The following is a 16,113-nucleotide window of genomic DNA, read 5'->3' as shown; positions in this document are numbered from 1 at the left end:
GTTAAGAAGCTGGGGGCACTTGCGTTACTCAGATGATGGTGGTGTTGCTCCCAGTTTCTTTCGTCTGGATATTCCTACTTCAGGGAACAACATGTTGAACAACAGTGTTTTGTTTAAGTTCTGCAGGTCAACTCGATTCCTCTGCTTTGAAAAGAGGACAATATGGCGCTTTTAGTAAAGCTTTGGAAAGCCATGCCAGGGTGTGAGTTGTCCCTTCTCATTATCCCATGGCAAAATGGGGTTATTGAAGCACCAAGTTGTGTGCTTCCAGTTCCCTGTGTTTGTTTCCTGTCTGATACGACCTAGTGCTGTTCAGCCCAGGTCCTGTTGGCACATCTATCCTTCTTGGGAAATACCTTTTGGAAATCAGAGCTATATGAACTATCTGCCTGCTGCCTGACAATCCTTGCTGAGTAGTTTGTTGATAAAATTGCTGCTCTTACTTGTCCAGCCCATCACTATCACCAGCAGAAAATAATTTTAAAAGATTGTACAAAAAAGCTCCATGAAAATTTTGCAGTATTTGATCATCCCTGCACATCCATGATAAAACCAGTAAGACTGGGCAGGTTTTTCTCTAGGCAACTGCCAATCATGAAGGTAGATCTACTGCTTATAACATTTCAGTGATCTTGGCTCAAAAAAGTTGTTTATGATTGTATCCTTTAAACATACTTGTTTCGTAACAGTTTTTATACTATGTGCACCTTAGCAGCTGTAGGTGCACAGCTATTAAAAACAGAAAGCGTCACCTGAACTATTTTCAATAGTATGCGTGGCATGCCAAATCTAAACAACTTTCTCAAATAGAAAAATGCTTTTAATTGTTTTTCATTTCGTTTCTGAAGTTTGGGTTGCACCTATCAGATATAGTCTCTCTGGTATTTTTACCAGTAATAACCTTAGGATATAGTGTAACATCTTTGTTTCTCTTTTGCTGCATTCTAGAATATATATTATGTAATTATAAATAAGATATTGTGCAAACCATATATGTAAATAGAAGGAAAGGCAGAATTTAAAATGAGCATGAGGTTAAAACTTGCTTCACCAAAAAATATGTGTTTGAGTTAAAATTGGCTATTGGAGTTGCCTGAACACCATTGGGAAATACAGAATAGTGAGGATCCCATGTTTGACACACTTTGCACATTTAGATGTAGTTTCCCATATAGACTTAGGCCAAAGTGATAGAAGAATTCTAGGTAGCACACAAATTAATAAATGGTAAATAGTAAGAAATAGTTGCTAATGAACTCTGTATTTTTGCTGCTGTTACTCTAATCCTTATTTAGCTGTTGTCTGTACACAAATAGTGGATATTTCTATAAAATCCCCCTTAAGTTTCATACAGTCTTCTCAGAAGTGACTTTATAAGTAAAAATATTTTTTTGCATTTTTTTTTTTTTGTGGTTATAGGAGACCCCTTTTATTATGGAAAATAACATTTACTACACTTATTGCCACATTATATTGATCTCATTATTTAACATTGTATTAGATGTATTTCAGAATCCAGGTTTCATATATAGTCTCTTCCTTCCAAACATCAAAAGGCTTTGAGATCAATATCAGACTGAAAAACTAAAGGTGAAGTATTCTCAAGTTCCCTGAGAAGAAGGTGTTAGACAGGAGTGACCACAATGCCTCATGAACCAGTCTTGCAAATGAGTAGTTTTGCTTCAGGCTGCAAAGGGATCGTTTGCATTTGCTTATTAGTGTCTGTTGCCAATCGTGTGTTGCTCTGGACAATCCCAAAACATACGCAAAAGATCTCCAGTCAGTATACATCATCACTGGCACTTAGGACACTCATTAAACTGGAAGATATCTTCTTTTTTTGGAGTAACAATTCTTCTGTCTAAAATGTTGCTGTGTATTCATCTGCAGTGACATTTATAAGATTGGCTTTTATATCTTCATGGTTTTCTCCCCAGTCATTTATTTTCCAGTCAACCACTAAGTACATTCCCGAGTCCTTTATTTTTTATTACAAGAGCTAGCTAGCTGCCTGTAAATCCATGAAAGCTGCTTTTTATTATTTACTGTCGTATGTGGTCGAAAGGCCAGCCTGTACCATAACGTGTGGAACTGCTTTAGTCCAACAAGGGAGCAGAGTAGCTCCAAACAAAGAATTAAGTGGACTGTGGGTACTGTGGGTGTTGTCCCACTTTTTATATGATATTTCCCCATCATGTGCTAAAAATTACTGTTCTCTTTGTGCCTTGAGTGGGCACGTGGCTCCCCCAGAGGAGGGGTTTGAAGCCCCAGCTCTTCTTCCCCTACTTTTTCATGCCATTGGCTTGAAACAGCTATGGGATTAATAACCAGATGGAAAGGAGGGAGCAGAGAGAGTGTCAGTAAAGTAATTTCATTCAGCTCAGGTGTTTTGGCTCCATACCTTATTGACTCAGCCACCGCGCACGAGGGCCGCTGGTGCCGCACCTCGGCGGGGAGCAGCTGGTGACTCTCACACGTCATCAACATAATCACGTAATGAGTTCAGGCAGCGACACCCGCCCGGCCCCACCACCGCCTGGGGATTACACCCCTATCACCGCCAGCCTAATCTGCGGCCCCAGGGAGCACAGGTGTAACTGAGCACCTCATTCGGCCCCGCGGCACCGATGTTACTGGCGATGTGGAAGGTGGTTCGACCTGATGCGTGAGGCGCGGAGCCTGGGAGTGAGTCAGTAACCAGAATCCTCCTCGTTTCAGCCTGGAAATTGAGTGCGTTTGGGACACAAATGTGAAATCAGTCCTTGTAACATGTTTGTTGACATTTTCTGGACTTCCATCCTGTCTGATATAAATCCTTGTCTCCTCTCATCCAATATTTGTATATTCTTGGTTTAATAAAACAGGCATTTGGCTCTGCAAGTAATCCTTCCCCAGATTTATAAAAAAGCCTCATTTTATCACACTGTCATGATGAGGGACATCTCAGAGAGATGGGACATCATCAGGTTTGCTAGCAGAAGGTAACTGCTCTGGATGTCTCCACACTGTAGGTTGACAGGAATTGGTGTAATCAACCGCTGTCTCTGAGAAGGAGAAAGTGCTTTGGTTTGACTTTAGCAACTCCTCTTTTCCACATTGTGTCAATAAAGCCCATAGAAACAAAACACAGGGTGTCAGAAGGCAGAGAAGGCCCTCTGTAGCTGCACTGTCCCCTCAAAATATGGTGTCATTTGGTGTTGTCCTGGCTGCCATCTCTGCCCCTTTTTGTAAGAACAGATTTATTTCCAACATTGTTTCCCCCTCCATTTCTTTAGTTCAGGAAATGTAGTGAAAGGCTTAATTGGAACAAAGACTTCTCTATGGGAGAAAAACCTATATCTCAGCTAATATGCAAGCAGGATCACCTTTTTTACCTCCAAATACCTCGTTTGAAAGTCTCACAACGGTTTCATGAATTGGCCAAGCTACGTCCCATCCACTCACAAATTTTCCACACCAGAGAAAGACATGAATGCTTCAACTCCAGGACAAAGTGGGTCTGTTTTCTGCACTGGCTGGTGGTATTCTGGTCCTCTGGAATGACCAGGGAGCTGAGGACTTCTTGTAGAAATCCCTCTAGCCTGGATTATTACACAAGGCAAAGAAATTACCTGTAAAGGTGGCACTGTATCATTCTAGGAGTTCTTAATGAAAACATCTTATTGGTTTGAACACTCCAAGTAGTTACCTGTTTCTCAGTGAAAATTATAAATAAAATAATAGGGACTACTTAATTTGCACATACTGAAATTAAACGTTCTGCTAATGTAAGGTGGCTCAAGGCAGTGTAGTCTGCAACTTACCTCTAACAGTTTAAAGGGCCTGGATGAGATGTCTTTGAATTATTGATTTTTGCTTTGTTTGTTTGGGTTTTTTTCCTATGAACTGATTAAAACACAAAAATCCTTGCTAATATATTAAAAGGAAAAATTCGTCAAATTATGACAGGCCTGTCATCCTGACAGGACCCCATGGAAAATAGTAGTTAATAAGGAATTTACAGATGAGTTAAAATAATGAGATAATATGCTATCACATAATTTGTGAAAAATAGACAGATTTGATACAGTTTTGATGAGATTACAAATGTGTTAAAAGGGATAACAAAAGTTTCATGAAAGACATTTGACGAATATTGCATAATATTTTGATGAAGAAATAAGTCACGTCCATGTCAGTATCTCAAAACTTAGTTGTTTCCTAGGTCCAAAATTTAGTTGTTTCTGCTGGAACCCTGCAGAAACATTTTAGCTTCAGAAACTTTCTTCCATAGGCTAAAAGCACTGGAGGATATTACAAGAGGACACTGATTGTCCCACATTTTCCCAAGGCAGAATCCCATTTTTTTATTTTATCTGTCAAAAACGGATTTGTTTCTGAGTTCATAAATTTCTCATTGACTTAGGATTTGAAATGTTTTCTTCTGAACAGGCTTTAAGTGGGTCTGCTTTGCTGTTATGTTAATGCTTGCTTAAAGTTTCCCTGTTCTCAGCCTTTTTTCCTTTGAAACATACATAGTTTGTATTTGAGTGCTATTTTTTGTGGAAAGTACAGAAATATTTTCAGCTAAGTGTTGTGGAAAAGAGCATTATTAAGGAGGAGGACTTTCACTGAAAATATGCTCAAAAGAAATTACTGCAAACATTGATGTCTGAAACAAAGAACAATCTTCAAGAAGGAGTGGAGGTTTTATGCACTTATAAGTAGATCCACATTAAATGCCTAGAAATGGACGTTTCCAGGAGTTACAGTCCCATAATATGATTGTCTACAGGCCAGATATAGAGAGATATTAAATTCTTAAAACAAGATTTGAGTATAATTTAAGTAGTGGCAATATAAATACAAGCGTTTTAACCTTCAAACCCTGGTTTGTGAATGGCTGCCTCTGTTAATGCACAAAGGTTCCTATGCACATCTCCAGCATATTCTGGGATTGTTAGTGGAGATGCTTTATTTCTTTTTGCGTCAGATACAAACAATGGACTTGGTCTTGGGTTCCTAACTTTGCCCTGAGCCCAGGTCCTCACATATTCCCTGACTAGAATTTCTACTCTTCCCTTCCTCCTCCTTGGTACCATCTAGCCTTGCAATTTAAAGATTTCTTTGCCTTGTTTTGGCCTGTTTTTTTTTTTTTTTTCTAGAAATTCCCTATGTAGCAAAAAGACTGAGCCATAGTTGAGCTGCCTTGCACACACACATGCGTGCATGCATACTTGTGCTGTGAGTGCCTCTGAAAGGCACACTGGTCCCTTCCCTCCCCATGGCAAACACATGGAGACAAAGGGGATCCCAGAAACTCCAGAAAAAGGGAGAGACTTGGGAGAGAGTGGTTGAGCAATAGGTTGAAAATGTTCTTACCGGAAACTTATCTTGAAGAAAAGTTGCAGGCAAGCATTCTATTTTGTCAAGTTTTTAGCGTTACGTACATTCAAAACCCATCCTTTCACCCCTCTCTCAATTAACAGATTGTGTTTTGCAGAAAACCATAACCCTTGAGCTCTATAGTTGTATATGTGTCGCCTCATCACATTCATTATGGACAGACATGAACCTCAGAACGTATTCCTGACTAGTGTACTGGCCAGGTCATCCATCAATGAAGAAGGATCAGCACCCCTTGGGACACTAATTCCAGACTACAAGGGATGAGGTGTGCATGAGTACGCTATCTGTAGTGAGCTTCTGCACAGGATCTATATTAATTCATTACATGTCTGGAGTTTTATGTCCCAGCTGAATCCTTCCCAACTGACATTCAGAAGTGCTGCAGTAAGTGTCTGGTTAGGAGGCTTATCTCCCACAAGATAACTTCTTACCATTGAGGGACTTACCAAGTTAGGGAATAAGCCTCTGCAGTGAGGCTTTGACAACAGAGGAAGCCACAGCAATAGTGATGGTAGCTTATTACCTCTTTCCAAGGTACCCAGTTTCAAGGATCTGAAGCTGGTGTCAATGAGCTTCATGGAGGAATGGCCGAGGAGGACCCCTGACCACATACATCTTGAGGGCTACAGAGCAAGCAGAAGCTCTTTCCAGTCAACGTTCTTTCATGATGTTCCCTCATGTGAAGGTATACACAAGTCAGCATGCAAGGGGAACGTGAGTCTGAGCATGCCTAAAAGCACCTAGGTCTTAGCGAGCTAAACACCTTTTATGTCAGTTATTGCAATAGCTGTAGTCAGTGATCCAAAAGCTGTAGTCTTGTGGCGTCATGCTTAAGCACGATAGAGCAGTATTTTGCATAAACTTGTGGCTGGGAGTTATTACTGAGTCCGAAGCCCCATCTGTGATGACCGCGGGATATGGTCGATAGGCTGATGATCACAGAGCCCAAGTGACTCCTTGTTGGTGCCTTGGCTACATCCGGCAACTCGAGCAATGAAAGGTGGAGGCTTGGGCACTGTGCTGTGCTCATCTGCACGGTGTAACTGGCACGCCTTTAACCTATCACCCTCTACACAACGCCCTGCAGCGTGCAGGGGCTAGGATGGGTTAAGGGCTGGTCCCAGGGAGTCTGGCAGCACGGCTAGAGGCTGTCATGCCACTTGCTTTTGGGTCAGAGAAAGGTCCTGACCTGTGTTAATTACTAGGAGAATAATACTACCTCATGACCACCGGTTCTGCTCGAATAGGCAGAAGAAAGATGGGACACCCTTTTCATTTCAGGTTTTTACCTCCTGCAACTCAGACTGGGTCAGTAAGGAGCTTGGTGAAGAGATTTGTATGGGCCTTCTGGAGCCTCACATGTGTATGTGCTTTGTGGTGAATCTGATTTAGTTCTCCCTGACAGTTAGGGAGTGAGGAAACAAGATGGATATCGTGAGGCACAGGGCTGCAGGAGAGAGAAAACCCAACTTACAGCCTGCTCTTCATGGCAAGTTAAAATGGGTGGACAGAACGATTTAGTAGAGGAAAGAGAGAGGGACGGACATTGCTGGGACAACCTGTTCAGGCCTATTTGGAAGAAACAGACCAAGTGTTTTGTTGTAGAGGAAATCTGTACCTCTGTACCGAGCCCCTGACCCCTTCCCAGAGTCCTGCTGCCTTCCTACTGCAGCAGACTTTTTTCTGTTACTATTATTTGAAGAGATGTGCATACAGGGACACTGGCCACCAGGCACTACTTAATTTCCTGTTTGATAGCTCCGTACACACTAATGTATCTGAACACCCATGGGCACTGGATTTATATGTATAGCTGTACAGCAAGACTGAAAGTCTACTTTCAATTGTTCTGCTGCCTTTTCTGGCAATCACTAGTTCTACTACACAGTGAGGGAAACTAAGTGCATCATTCTTAGATTTGCACAGCTATGATACTAGGATTAGCTTTGCCACAGGGCTTGGTCATTGCAGCATCCTGCCAAGATGAAGTCTCTTCAAAGTATAAAGAGACATGAAACTTCTAAGCCATATCCACTGGTGCTGATAGCTTTTAGCTGTCTGTAATCTTTTGGCACCAGAGGAGGGTTTGTTTTTTTTTCCTATCTAGTTTTGTACATAAAAGCATATCCTCTGCTTGATGTTAGGAACGCTGGGCTGAAGGTAGCTTGGCATTGTGGCACCCTTGGGCACACAGAGCCCTTATGCCAATCCTTTCATGAACAAAAAGCCCTGCAGGCTCTGAATTTTGCAGGTAGGTACCCATGTTAGTTACCCAGGTCCTTCTTTGTGCAAATGGGGCGCAACTGAAGAGGACTTACTTCTAACTAATGATGCAGAGCTCTAGTGCTGTTTAGGCATGATGTCACCATAGAGGGACCCATAAACTGAGTCAGCTGTTTGGCAGATTTTCATCTACGTAAATCCCTCTGTAAGCTAATTATATGGCCACAGCTTATAAATTTTACAAGAAAGCAATCTCCAAACTTTTTTTTCTTGTCAATTGCAGATCTTGAAACTTAACTGTAGATGTAGCAAAACTAATCACCGGGATTTGAGAGTCTATAAACTGTACTGCATTGCATAGACATACAAATTTCCAGCACTTTTTTCCTTCTTTAAATAGCAGTTTAAGTTTTAGTCCAGTGTTTGCAAGTAACACACACACACGCGCGAAAGCCTAAATAAAACCAGTCCACAATTAAACCCTTGGAAAATGTGAGCATAAACTCCAGCTAGAAGTCTCCAAATGAAATATTTATACGTACTAGACGTCTTGTATCAGGAGGTGGTTGTCTTGCCATTATCAGAAGTCAGCCCTTTGCTCCCTGTGTCTGCTTCAAACACTTTTATCCCTGGCAGCACGAGGCTTGCTTCAAACATCCTGCTTGCTTGTCTGCATGGTTGATGCACTATATCATAACAAGCCTTCACCACAACTGTTGTTCACAGGCAGCTTTTTTAGCTCTACAAGCACAACCCGTGAGATTCGCTATCAACATAATCATTATTTATCTGAGGCCCTTCCAGTAAATTGAGCCTAACTAGTCTTTCCTTGGGGTAAAATGCAGGAGCCTTTCTTTTATTGTTGCTCTTGTAGAGAAAGCAGCATCCTCTTCAACAGTGGTAGGATCTGGACAAGGAACAAGCCTCATAGCTGTTGCATCATCCTCCTGGTATGGCATTGGCTTGTAGTCCAGTTCTCAACCTAGGACTAACTGGTAGGAACACAGCCAATAACTGTGCATTATTTTCATTGTAGGTATATTTTAGCTGCACATTTGTATCCTTAAAGCTGCATCTCCCTTAGTTGAGAGATTGGTCACATTTAACCAGTTTGGTCAAAGCTACTTCATCTTCCACAGGCGGCTCTTAGAGACTCCCTGGAACCAGTAGCTCTCATTTCTATAGAGAAAAAAGGTGAGTCAGCCCAGCTTTACCGTGTGACAGAAACGGGGCAGCTGAAGATTTGGAAAAGTCTTGTGAAATAAACTGGAACTCTGTCTTTTTACATTAAGAGAATCTGCAACAGATAGATGTATACTAATGTAATTAACATAAATCAATAGAAACAATCTATTATCTATGAAACAACAAAAGAATTTACATATCTTGCCACAATCATAACAATTTTTTTTCTCAAAAAATAGAAATTAAATAGAGAGTAAAAGGCAACAGTGGTGTTTCACCACAAAAAACTATATCAAGCCGGTCTATGTGACTATACCAGCCTGTTAATACACTCTCCTGTCCTGTGCCTTTGTGGAAATTCCAGTTTTATAACTTAAACCATAATGGAGATGGCACATTATTATTATTATTATTATTATAATTATTATTATTATTATTACTACTACTACCACCACCACCACCACTATTATTATTATTATGATTCTGACTTGTTTGGGTACCCTACCTATGAATGCAATACAGTAATTTATTTTTTTTCTTTTTGTAACTCACAGCCAATTTCTCATAGGAAAGTTTGCTTGGGCACAAAAACTTCTAATTTGTGACTAAACTGTACTTCACATAATGCTGAGATACTTCACACAAACAATAGTATTAATTAAATAATAGTAATATTAATTTTTGTTTTAACTGCAATGGTACACTTTTTAAAATTGATTTGTTGAATAAAATATAAAATTAGGAGTGATACTTGTACAATAATGGAATGCAGCTTGTGACATATCAATAAACTGATTCACATACCACTCTTTACATACCAATCCTCTCACGTCCCCCTCAATGTCTCCTCCATGCCCAAAACAACCAAGTTACATTATCCACTTCAAAAGCTGATTGATATAAATACGTATCTGCTAAAATGTGTACTGTATTCTAATAAGGTTCTCAAATATTAGCTTTTGTTCATTTTGATAATTGTTTAAAGAATAAACCTTCTAAACGGAAAGACAATGAGTGGGGCAACAAATTGAAGTGTTGGCTGTTATTCTGCTTTTTAGTCAATCGATCAGAAGTTTTCTAGTTATGAAGAAAGTATTTTGCTTGACATTGCTACCTTAAATTAGACATCAGACATTTGGATAACTATCTGCCTCCGCTTAGTAGCTGTAATCTTTGTAGGGACCTCAGCATTTCCAAAAGGCAATTTATCCCACCTGTTTTGTTCTGTTATTCAGGGAGTGTAGATATTTAACTTTCAATGCCCAAAATAAGACGAAATTCATTCCATCTTATCAGATACTGAGAGATACCCAAAATGGATAAGGTCATCAGACCTTTGCTTTCTGCGAGGTCTATTATACAAGATTATTGCCTGTTCACAAGGATCCTAAATATCCCTTAAAGGCTTTGATTTTTCACTTCTGCCGATCAAAGTATCTTTAGTAGCTTCTCTTCATGTACTGACAATCAAAAGAGCTGCAAAACACACTCTGTAACCTCTGTTTTATTTCCTGAGACCCCAGGAAATACAACCACCCAGGCACGCGTAATTTTTAGCCTATACATAGCATATAAGAGAGGATTTTTGAAAATAATTTCTCCTAATGATAATGTGAATGTTTTGATGAAAAGTTCATTGAAATGAAAAACAATCACTGAATTCTTTGCATATTTTATTTTTCTTTTTGATTTCCAACTCACACACATCTGGCATATTTTACATCTTTGCAATAAAACATGGTTACAATAGCTTAAGGAATTTATATATCCAAAATATTTCACCATGATCTCAAGATGAAATGAACTTGTCTTCCAGATGTTCAATAGTCTCCCAATTCTAAGCTACAAACTCAAGATATTGCTTACAGACGGGTGATGAATAACTTAATCATTACACTGATCCCCATGATTTCGGAATCTTATAAATACAAACAACAATGAAGAAGGAAATTCAGTGCTAAACTTACTAATACAAGGTGGATAACAAATAAGTAATCACATCAATAAATAATGATATGTTTCTGGTGCAAAGTGCCAATACAAAGAATCCATTATCTTTTTAAATAAATGACTGCAAGTGAGTGTAAATTCTGAGAAAATTACATTCCTGTTACATGCCTCATAGCCCTACCGACACAATATGTACATCTATGACAATACAGTCACCAAATATACAAAGAAGAAACATGAATTAAAGTGTATATACCCCTGGGTGTGTAATTTGATCAGTACAATGTGCAGAAAATTATTCCGATAGTTATCATTACAGTATTGTAAAACATGAAGTGCCTTAGTCTGAGTGGCTTCAGGTGAGATTTTAGAAGAACCGAAAAGAATAATCTCAGTCACCTTTACAATGAAGCTAAGGCTGTCAAATAAACCAAGCTGCTCAGAGGAAAAATAAGGGAAAAAATCTTGCCCATGATTGGTGTGCCAAATGTTAGTAATCCAGAAGTATAGCACTTTGCCTGTATTGGGAGTCATTAAGCACTACAAAGCATTAAACTGAACTTCCCTCTCTGCTCCCTTTCTGTCTAGTCTGAATTTAAAAAGGAGGAATTTAATTTCTATTGTATAAAGTATAAATATGGCAAATGATGGCTTTTTATCCAAACGCTTCATGAGCAGAACTCCACTTAAGAGGGGTAAAGTTTAGATTCAAAAAGTGAAAAACGTGTTGGTGGAAATGTCAAAATTACTGTTTGCGCCCCAGTTCAACCCTTTAACACAAGCTGTACCCTTAGGCAGATCTCCAGTTTTATTTGTGTGAATGCACCTGTTCCTTCAAGACATCAGGTTTAAAGTACATGCAAGTTGTAACTCCACAATAAAATTAAGAAACAGTTTTGTTCTTTATACAAGGTTTTACTTTTACAAAAGTATCCCTTTAAAGTTAAGATGTGCATCTGATGTACAAAGTATCAAACGTATTTTTTTTTTATCTCAGCTTGAAAAGAGGCTGGAGATGGGATGCATGTTAGGTTCAAAGCCTAAACATTGAAATAACTGGACACAAGGTTCCCCAGAATTTTCAAAAGTCTCTTGTGGCGCATCCTACTACCTTTTCTCAATAAACAAAGATATATGAAATAATTACCAAAACATCTCCTAATTCATATAATTTACATGATACAAGCTTGCTTTTCAGCAGCTGGTGTTCAGTTGTGAAAAAACACACAAAGTAAAATGGTTGCTGACTACAATGTACAGCTATTGCTGGGTGTAATGGAATGTACAACGGAGGTCAATGCAGACGTGGTTTTCCACCAGAGACTACACCTTTCACTGCAGCACTTGTGCTCTCAGCTTTACCTGGGCTTTCAGTTCTTCATTCCGCTTCAGTATCTGTTCTGATGTTCATAATGCCACCGGTTAAAATCTATATTAAAAGCTACGATGCTGCCAGAAGCCATGCCAGTAATCAGAGTTCTGAAAAAGATAGAAAAGATGGTTCTGCTAATCCTCTTTTACCTTCTCAATAAATGGTTTACCATAAACACTAAAAAAGATAAAAGAACGAGGCATGTTTTGCAACTCTGTCTGAGAATTAAGCTCATGGGTGGGATTCAGTTTGTGATGGAGATGATACACTTAGCTGTTGACATACGAGCCAAATTTCCATGTTCCTATTATGGTCAAGGGAGATCCAGAGGTCTATTCAGTCACCTTCACATAGGTAAAAGCATCATGCCATTTGACATGCTCTCACATATCCTGCCTTGCCTCCAGCTGCCTCTCCAGAAGCGTGTGGGTCTTCACTAGGTCCTTTGTCATGTGCTGCCCCAGGTACGTACCTCAGACATCCGAGATATCTCAAACAGTACTAAATGGCTATGGGTAGGCAACCAAATTAGGTAGGCAACTGAATTAGGCCCTAATCAGTACCCTTAATGCAGCCCGACTGACCCTCTACAGGTCATCGGGCATGTACTTTGGGCTGAGCTTAACTGTCCTCTAGACTCCACAAGTTGTAGCAAGTAAATCGCCACAGTTATTACGGGAGCTTATTCCTGTAGCTCACATGAAGACACCTATGCTGAAACACCTTCATTCAGATGTATAGAACCCAGCTGCCTAATTCTGGGCACCTCGTGCCACTGGAGGTGCCTTAGGATGGCTGACACCTCTGTGCTGGATGGCAGTTGGGACACAGGACCTGTGGAGCGCTCTGCACTTGGGGCTGCACCTGGGATCAGCTGGATATTTTGGGGCCTCCCAGACAGAATGAGATGCCTCTGCAAAGACAACTGAACTGATCCCTTAATCATAAGTAGATCACACCTTGGTAGTCCTAAAACATTGAAATGCAGCCCCTATTTACGTTGTTCTGCTGGCAATAGTTGAGGTGATTTTCCAGTTATCGCGTATCCTCTAATTCTGGTAGCTGAGTTTTAAAATTGGATTAGATATCTATCACCGCTTCTATCAAACCATACAAAAGCCGTTCTCCGCTTAGTTATGTGACTAAAGCTAAGCGGGTACTTAAAGCACTTTGCACAGCTGGAGCTTCCCAGCCCGGTATTACAATAAGGGATAGAGAAAATAGGCTAGCTGAAATTTTCTGCAGTGTAGATAAATCTCTTCGAACAGAGCACAGTACTGTATGCACACACTGGCAAAGCTCCAGAAGCAAATAGGCCTCTTCCAGTAAGTTAGTTTCAATTAGATTAAGTTTGGGACAAAAAACTTGTTTCAAGTCACCCACTCATACGTGAGTAAATTAGGTATGTATTTTGTTTATAGGTGGTTTTGTTGCTTTACAAAATGGGTGCATAGCATAGGAATGCTGAAAAGCGTAAGAAAAATAAACTGAAATGAATGCTGTATGATTTTTCTAATAACCTATGTGTTCTTTGCATGTCATGAGTTTGTATATTAATAAGAAATACAGGACTGATGCAAGATGTAAACAGCAAACCCACTCATAACCCTGCATAAATGCAACATATAGGCTTACATTATAATCACATCACAACAGAAGACTGAGGGACTGGGTTCATTATCTTTTACATTTACAGCATGCATTTTAGTGCCACAGCAGTGACTGCAAAAATCTAGGCTTGTACACTGCATCTCCATTGCTCAAGAAGGCCAAAGGAAAGGAGTACACTCACTCCTGGTGGAGAGATCCACTGACAATATCACACATTATAGTCTAGATGCAAGCCCAAGAAGTTCTCAAGCTCTACGAGCTGAAAATCAAAAATGTACCATAAACTTTTGTAAGTGGTTTTAAGACATTGGTTAATAGGTACTACTGCACTCTGATCTAGTCTGACTGTTCCTATGGTCTTAAGTTAATGTAATTTTACTCATATTTTGCTAGCTGACTCTGGCTTACTGACTTCACATGTTAACCGCTTGTGCTATGAGACTCAGAAAAAATTCAGAGATGCTGAGTCAGATAAAGCAACAAGATAACAACTGGGGTAATGTTTTTGTACTATCTCCTGTTAATGACTGCATACCATAAATTCATACCTTAAAGTTCATGCAGAGGTACTCACTCAGAGGGACCTGGATAGGCCGAAGAAGTGGGCCTGTGTGAACCTCATGAGGTTCAAAAAGGCCAAGTACAGGGTCCTGCACATGGATCAAGGCAATCCCCAGTATCAATACAGGCTGGGGGATGAAGGGATTGAGAACAGCCCTGCAGAGAAGGGCTCAGGGGTACTGGTGGATGAAAAGCTGGACATGAGCCAACAGTGTGCGCTCACAGCCCAGAAAGCCAACCGTATCCTGAGCTGCATTGAAAGAAGCATGGCCAGCAGGTCGAGGGAAGTGATTCTGCCCCTCTACTCTGCTCTCGTGAGACTCCACCTGGAGTACTGCGTCCAGCTCTGGAGCCCTCTGCACAAGAAAGGCATGGACCTGTTGGAGCACTTCCACAGGAGGTTTACAAAAAATGATCAGAGGGATGGAGCACCTCTCCTATGAGGACAGTCTGAGAGGGTTGAGGTTGTTCAGCCTGGATAAGAGAAAGCTCCAGGGAGACCTTATTGCGGCCTTTGAATACTTAAAGGGGGCTTATAAGAAAGATGGGGACAAACATTTTAGCAGGGCTTGTTGCAATAGGACAAAGGGTAATCGCTTTAAACTAAAAGAGGGTAGATTTAGACTAGATATAAGGAAGAAATTATTTATTATGAGGGTGGTGAAACACTGGCACAGGTTGCCCAGAGAGGTGGTAGATGCCTCATGCCTGAAAACATTCAAGGTCAGGTTGGACGGGGCTCTGCGCAACCTGATCTAGTTGAAGGTTTCTCTGCTCATTGCAGGGCGGTTGGACAAGATGACCTTTAAAGGTCCCTTCCAACACAAACTGTTCTAGGATTCTAGGTATACTTTGTGCAACTTTACCACTTACATACAAATATTAATGACAAACTCACCTCTGATCATGAGACAGATCCATAGCTCTTATTCCAGCATCACAGCCAGGGTAAATATAGAGCTGCTTGAAGTCACAGGCCTGCCATACTTCCACTACACCGTTGTCTCCTCCTGTCACCAGGTTCTGCCCATCGCTGCTCAGGAGGATGGCCTTCAGGAGAAAAAGACAAAACCCAAGCCCACAGTTAGCTTTTATGGAAACAGGTCAATATTACAAAAATATAATAAAACTATAAGCATTTCTTTTGCTCTGCCCACTTTACATTTGAAGAAAAAGGCTCCCATTCTTCTTTCTTCCCAATCAAAAAATAAACCAACACATTTGGACCTCCAGTTTTTTAATAAAACAATTGTGTGGTTTTAAACATGATATGTAACCAAAAAGCTCTTTATCTGAATCTGCCAAGACCTGAGTTCAGCACATAACATTTAGATGTTTGTCCTACAATACGCGATGCCATCACTAACACCTACAGCAGAGCAGTGATCTGCATTCCTAATGCTGCTTCAAGCACTAGTGACAGAGCAGAGCCCTGAAGGCACAAATTCACATCTTGGCTAATAAATGAAGAATGGACTCTTTTCAGAGCATTTTGTTTTAAAGACATACTTCCCACTGAAATTTAATTCCAAACAAAAATTCCAGGAATCGTGTGGGATCATAAACAATTTGTCCTTATTTATTCTGGAAAAGCTCAAGTGCATTTTTGCATTTGGAGATGGAGACAAGAGGATCTGTGTTTGAATATGACTTAACCAGGAGGCGGTGATTTCCTTTAAACCACACAGCAAATAAATTCAATTTATTTTAATAAATAAAGGCGAGACACAACAAATGTTTGTTTGCATTTAGATTTACCCTGGTTGAATCATTGATCTCCATCTGAGCTAAGAGTTTGCCATTAATGCTGAAATTGCTGAACC

The 16,113-nt window shown here is 40.2% G+C and overlaps 1 protein-coding gene across 1 annotated transcript in view; it reads right to left on the bottom strand.

Moving 5' to 3' along the window:
• Positions 1-10,458: 10,458 nt before the first annotated feature.
• NBEA (neurobeachin) overlaps positions 10,459-16,113 on the bottom strand; it is a 515,614-nt gene continuing 509,959 nt past the window's right edge. The window contains exons 62-64 of the mRNA XM_009888422.1: positions 16,049-16,106; positions 15,189-15,340; positions 10,459-12,225 (exon numbers count right to left, since the gene is read on the bottom strand). Coding sequence (XP_009886724.1) covers positions 12,135-12,225; positions 15,189-15,340; positions 16,049-16,106 — 301 coding nt within the window. The 3' untranslated portion in view covers positions 10,459-12,134. The remainder of the gene's footprint in view (positions 12,226-15,188; positions 15,341-16,048; positions 16,107-16,113) is intronic.

The sequence above is a fragment of the Charadrius vociferus genome, unplaced genomic scaffold (assembly GCF_000708025.1).
Source record: "Charadrius vociferus isolate BGI_N301 unplaced genomic scaffold, ASM70802v2 scaffold16, whole genome shotgun sequence".
Classification (NCBI taxonomy): Eukaryota; Metazoa; Chordata; class Aves; order Charadriiformes; family Charadriidae; genus Charadrius; species Charadrius vociferus.
The sequence above is the reverse complement of the archived record's forward strand: the minus strand, read 5'-3'. Positions and strand labels throughout refer to the sequence as shown.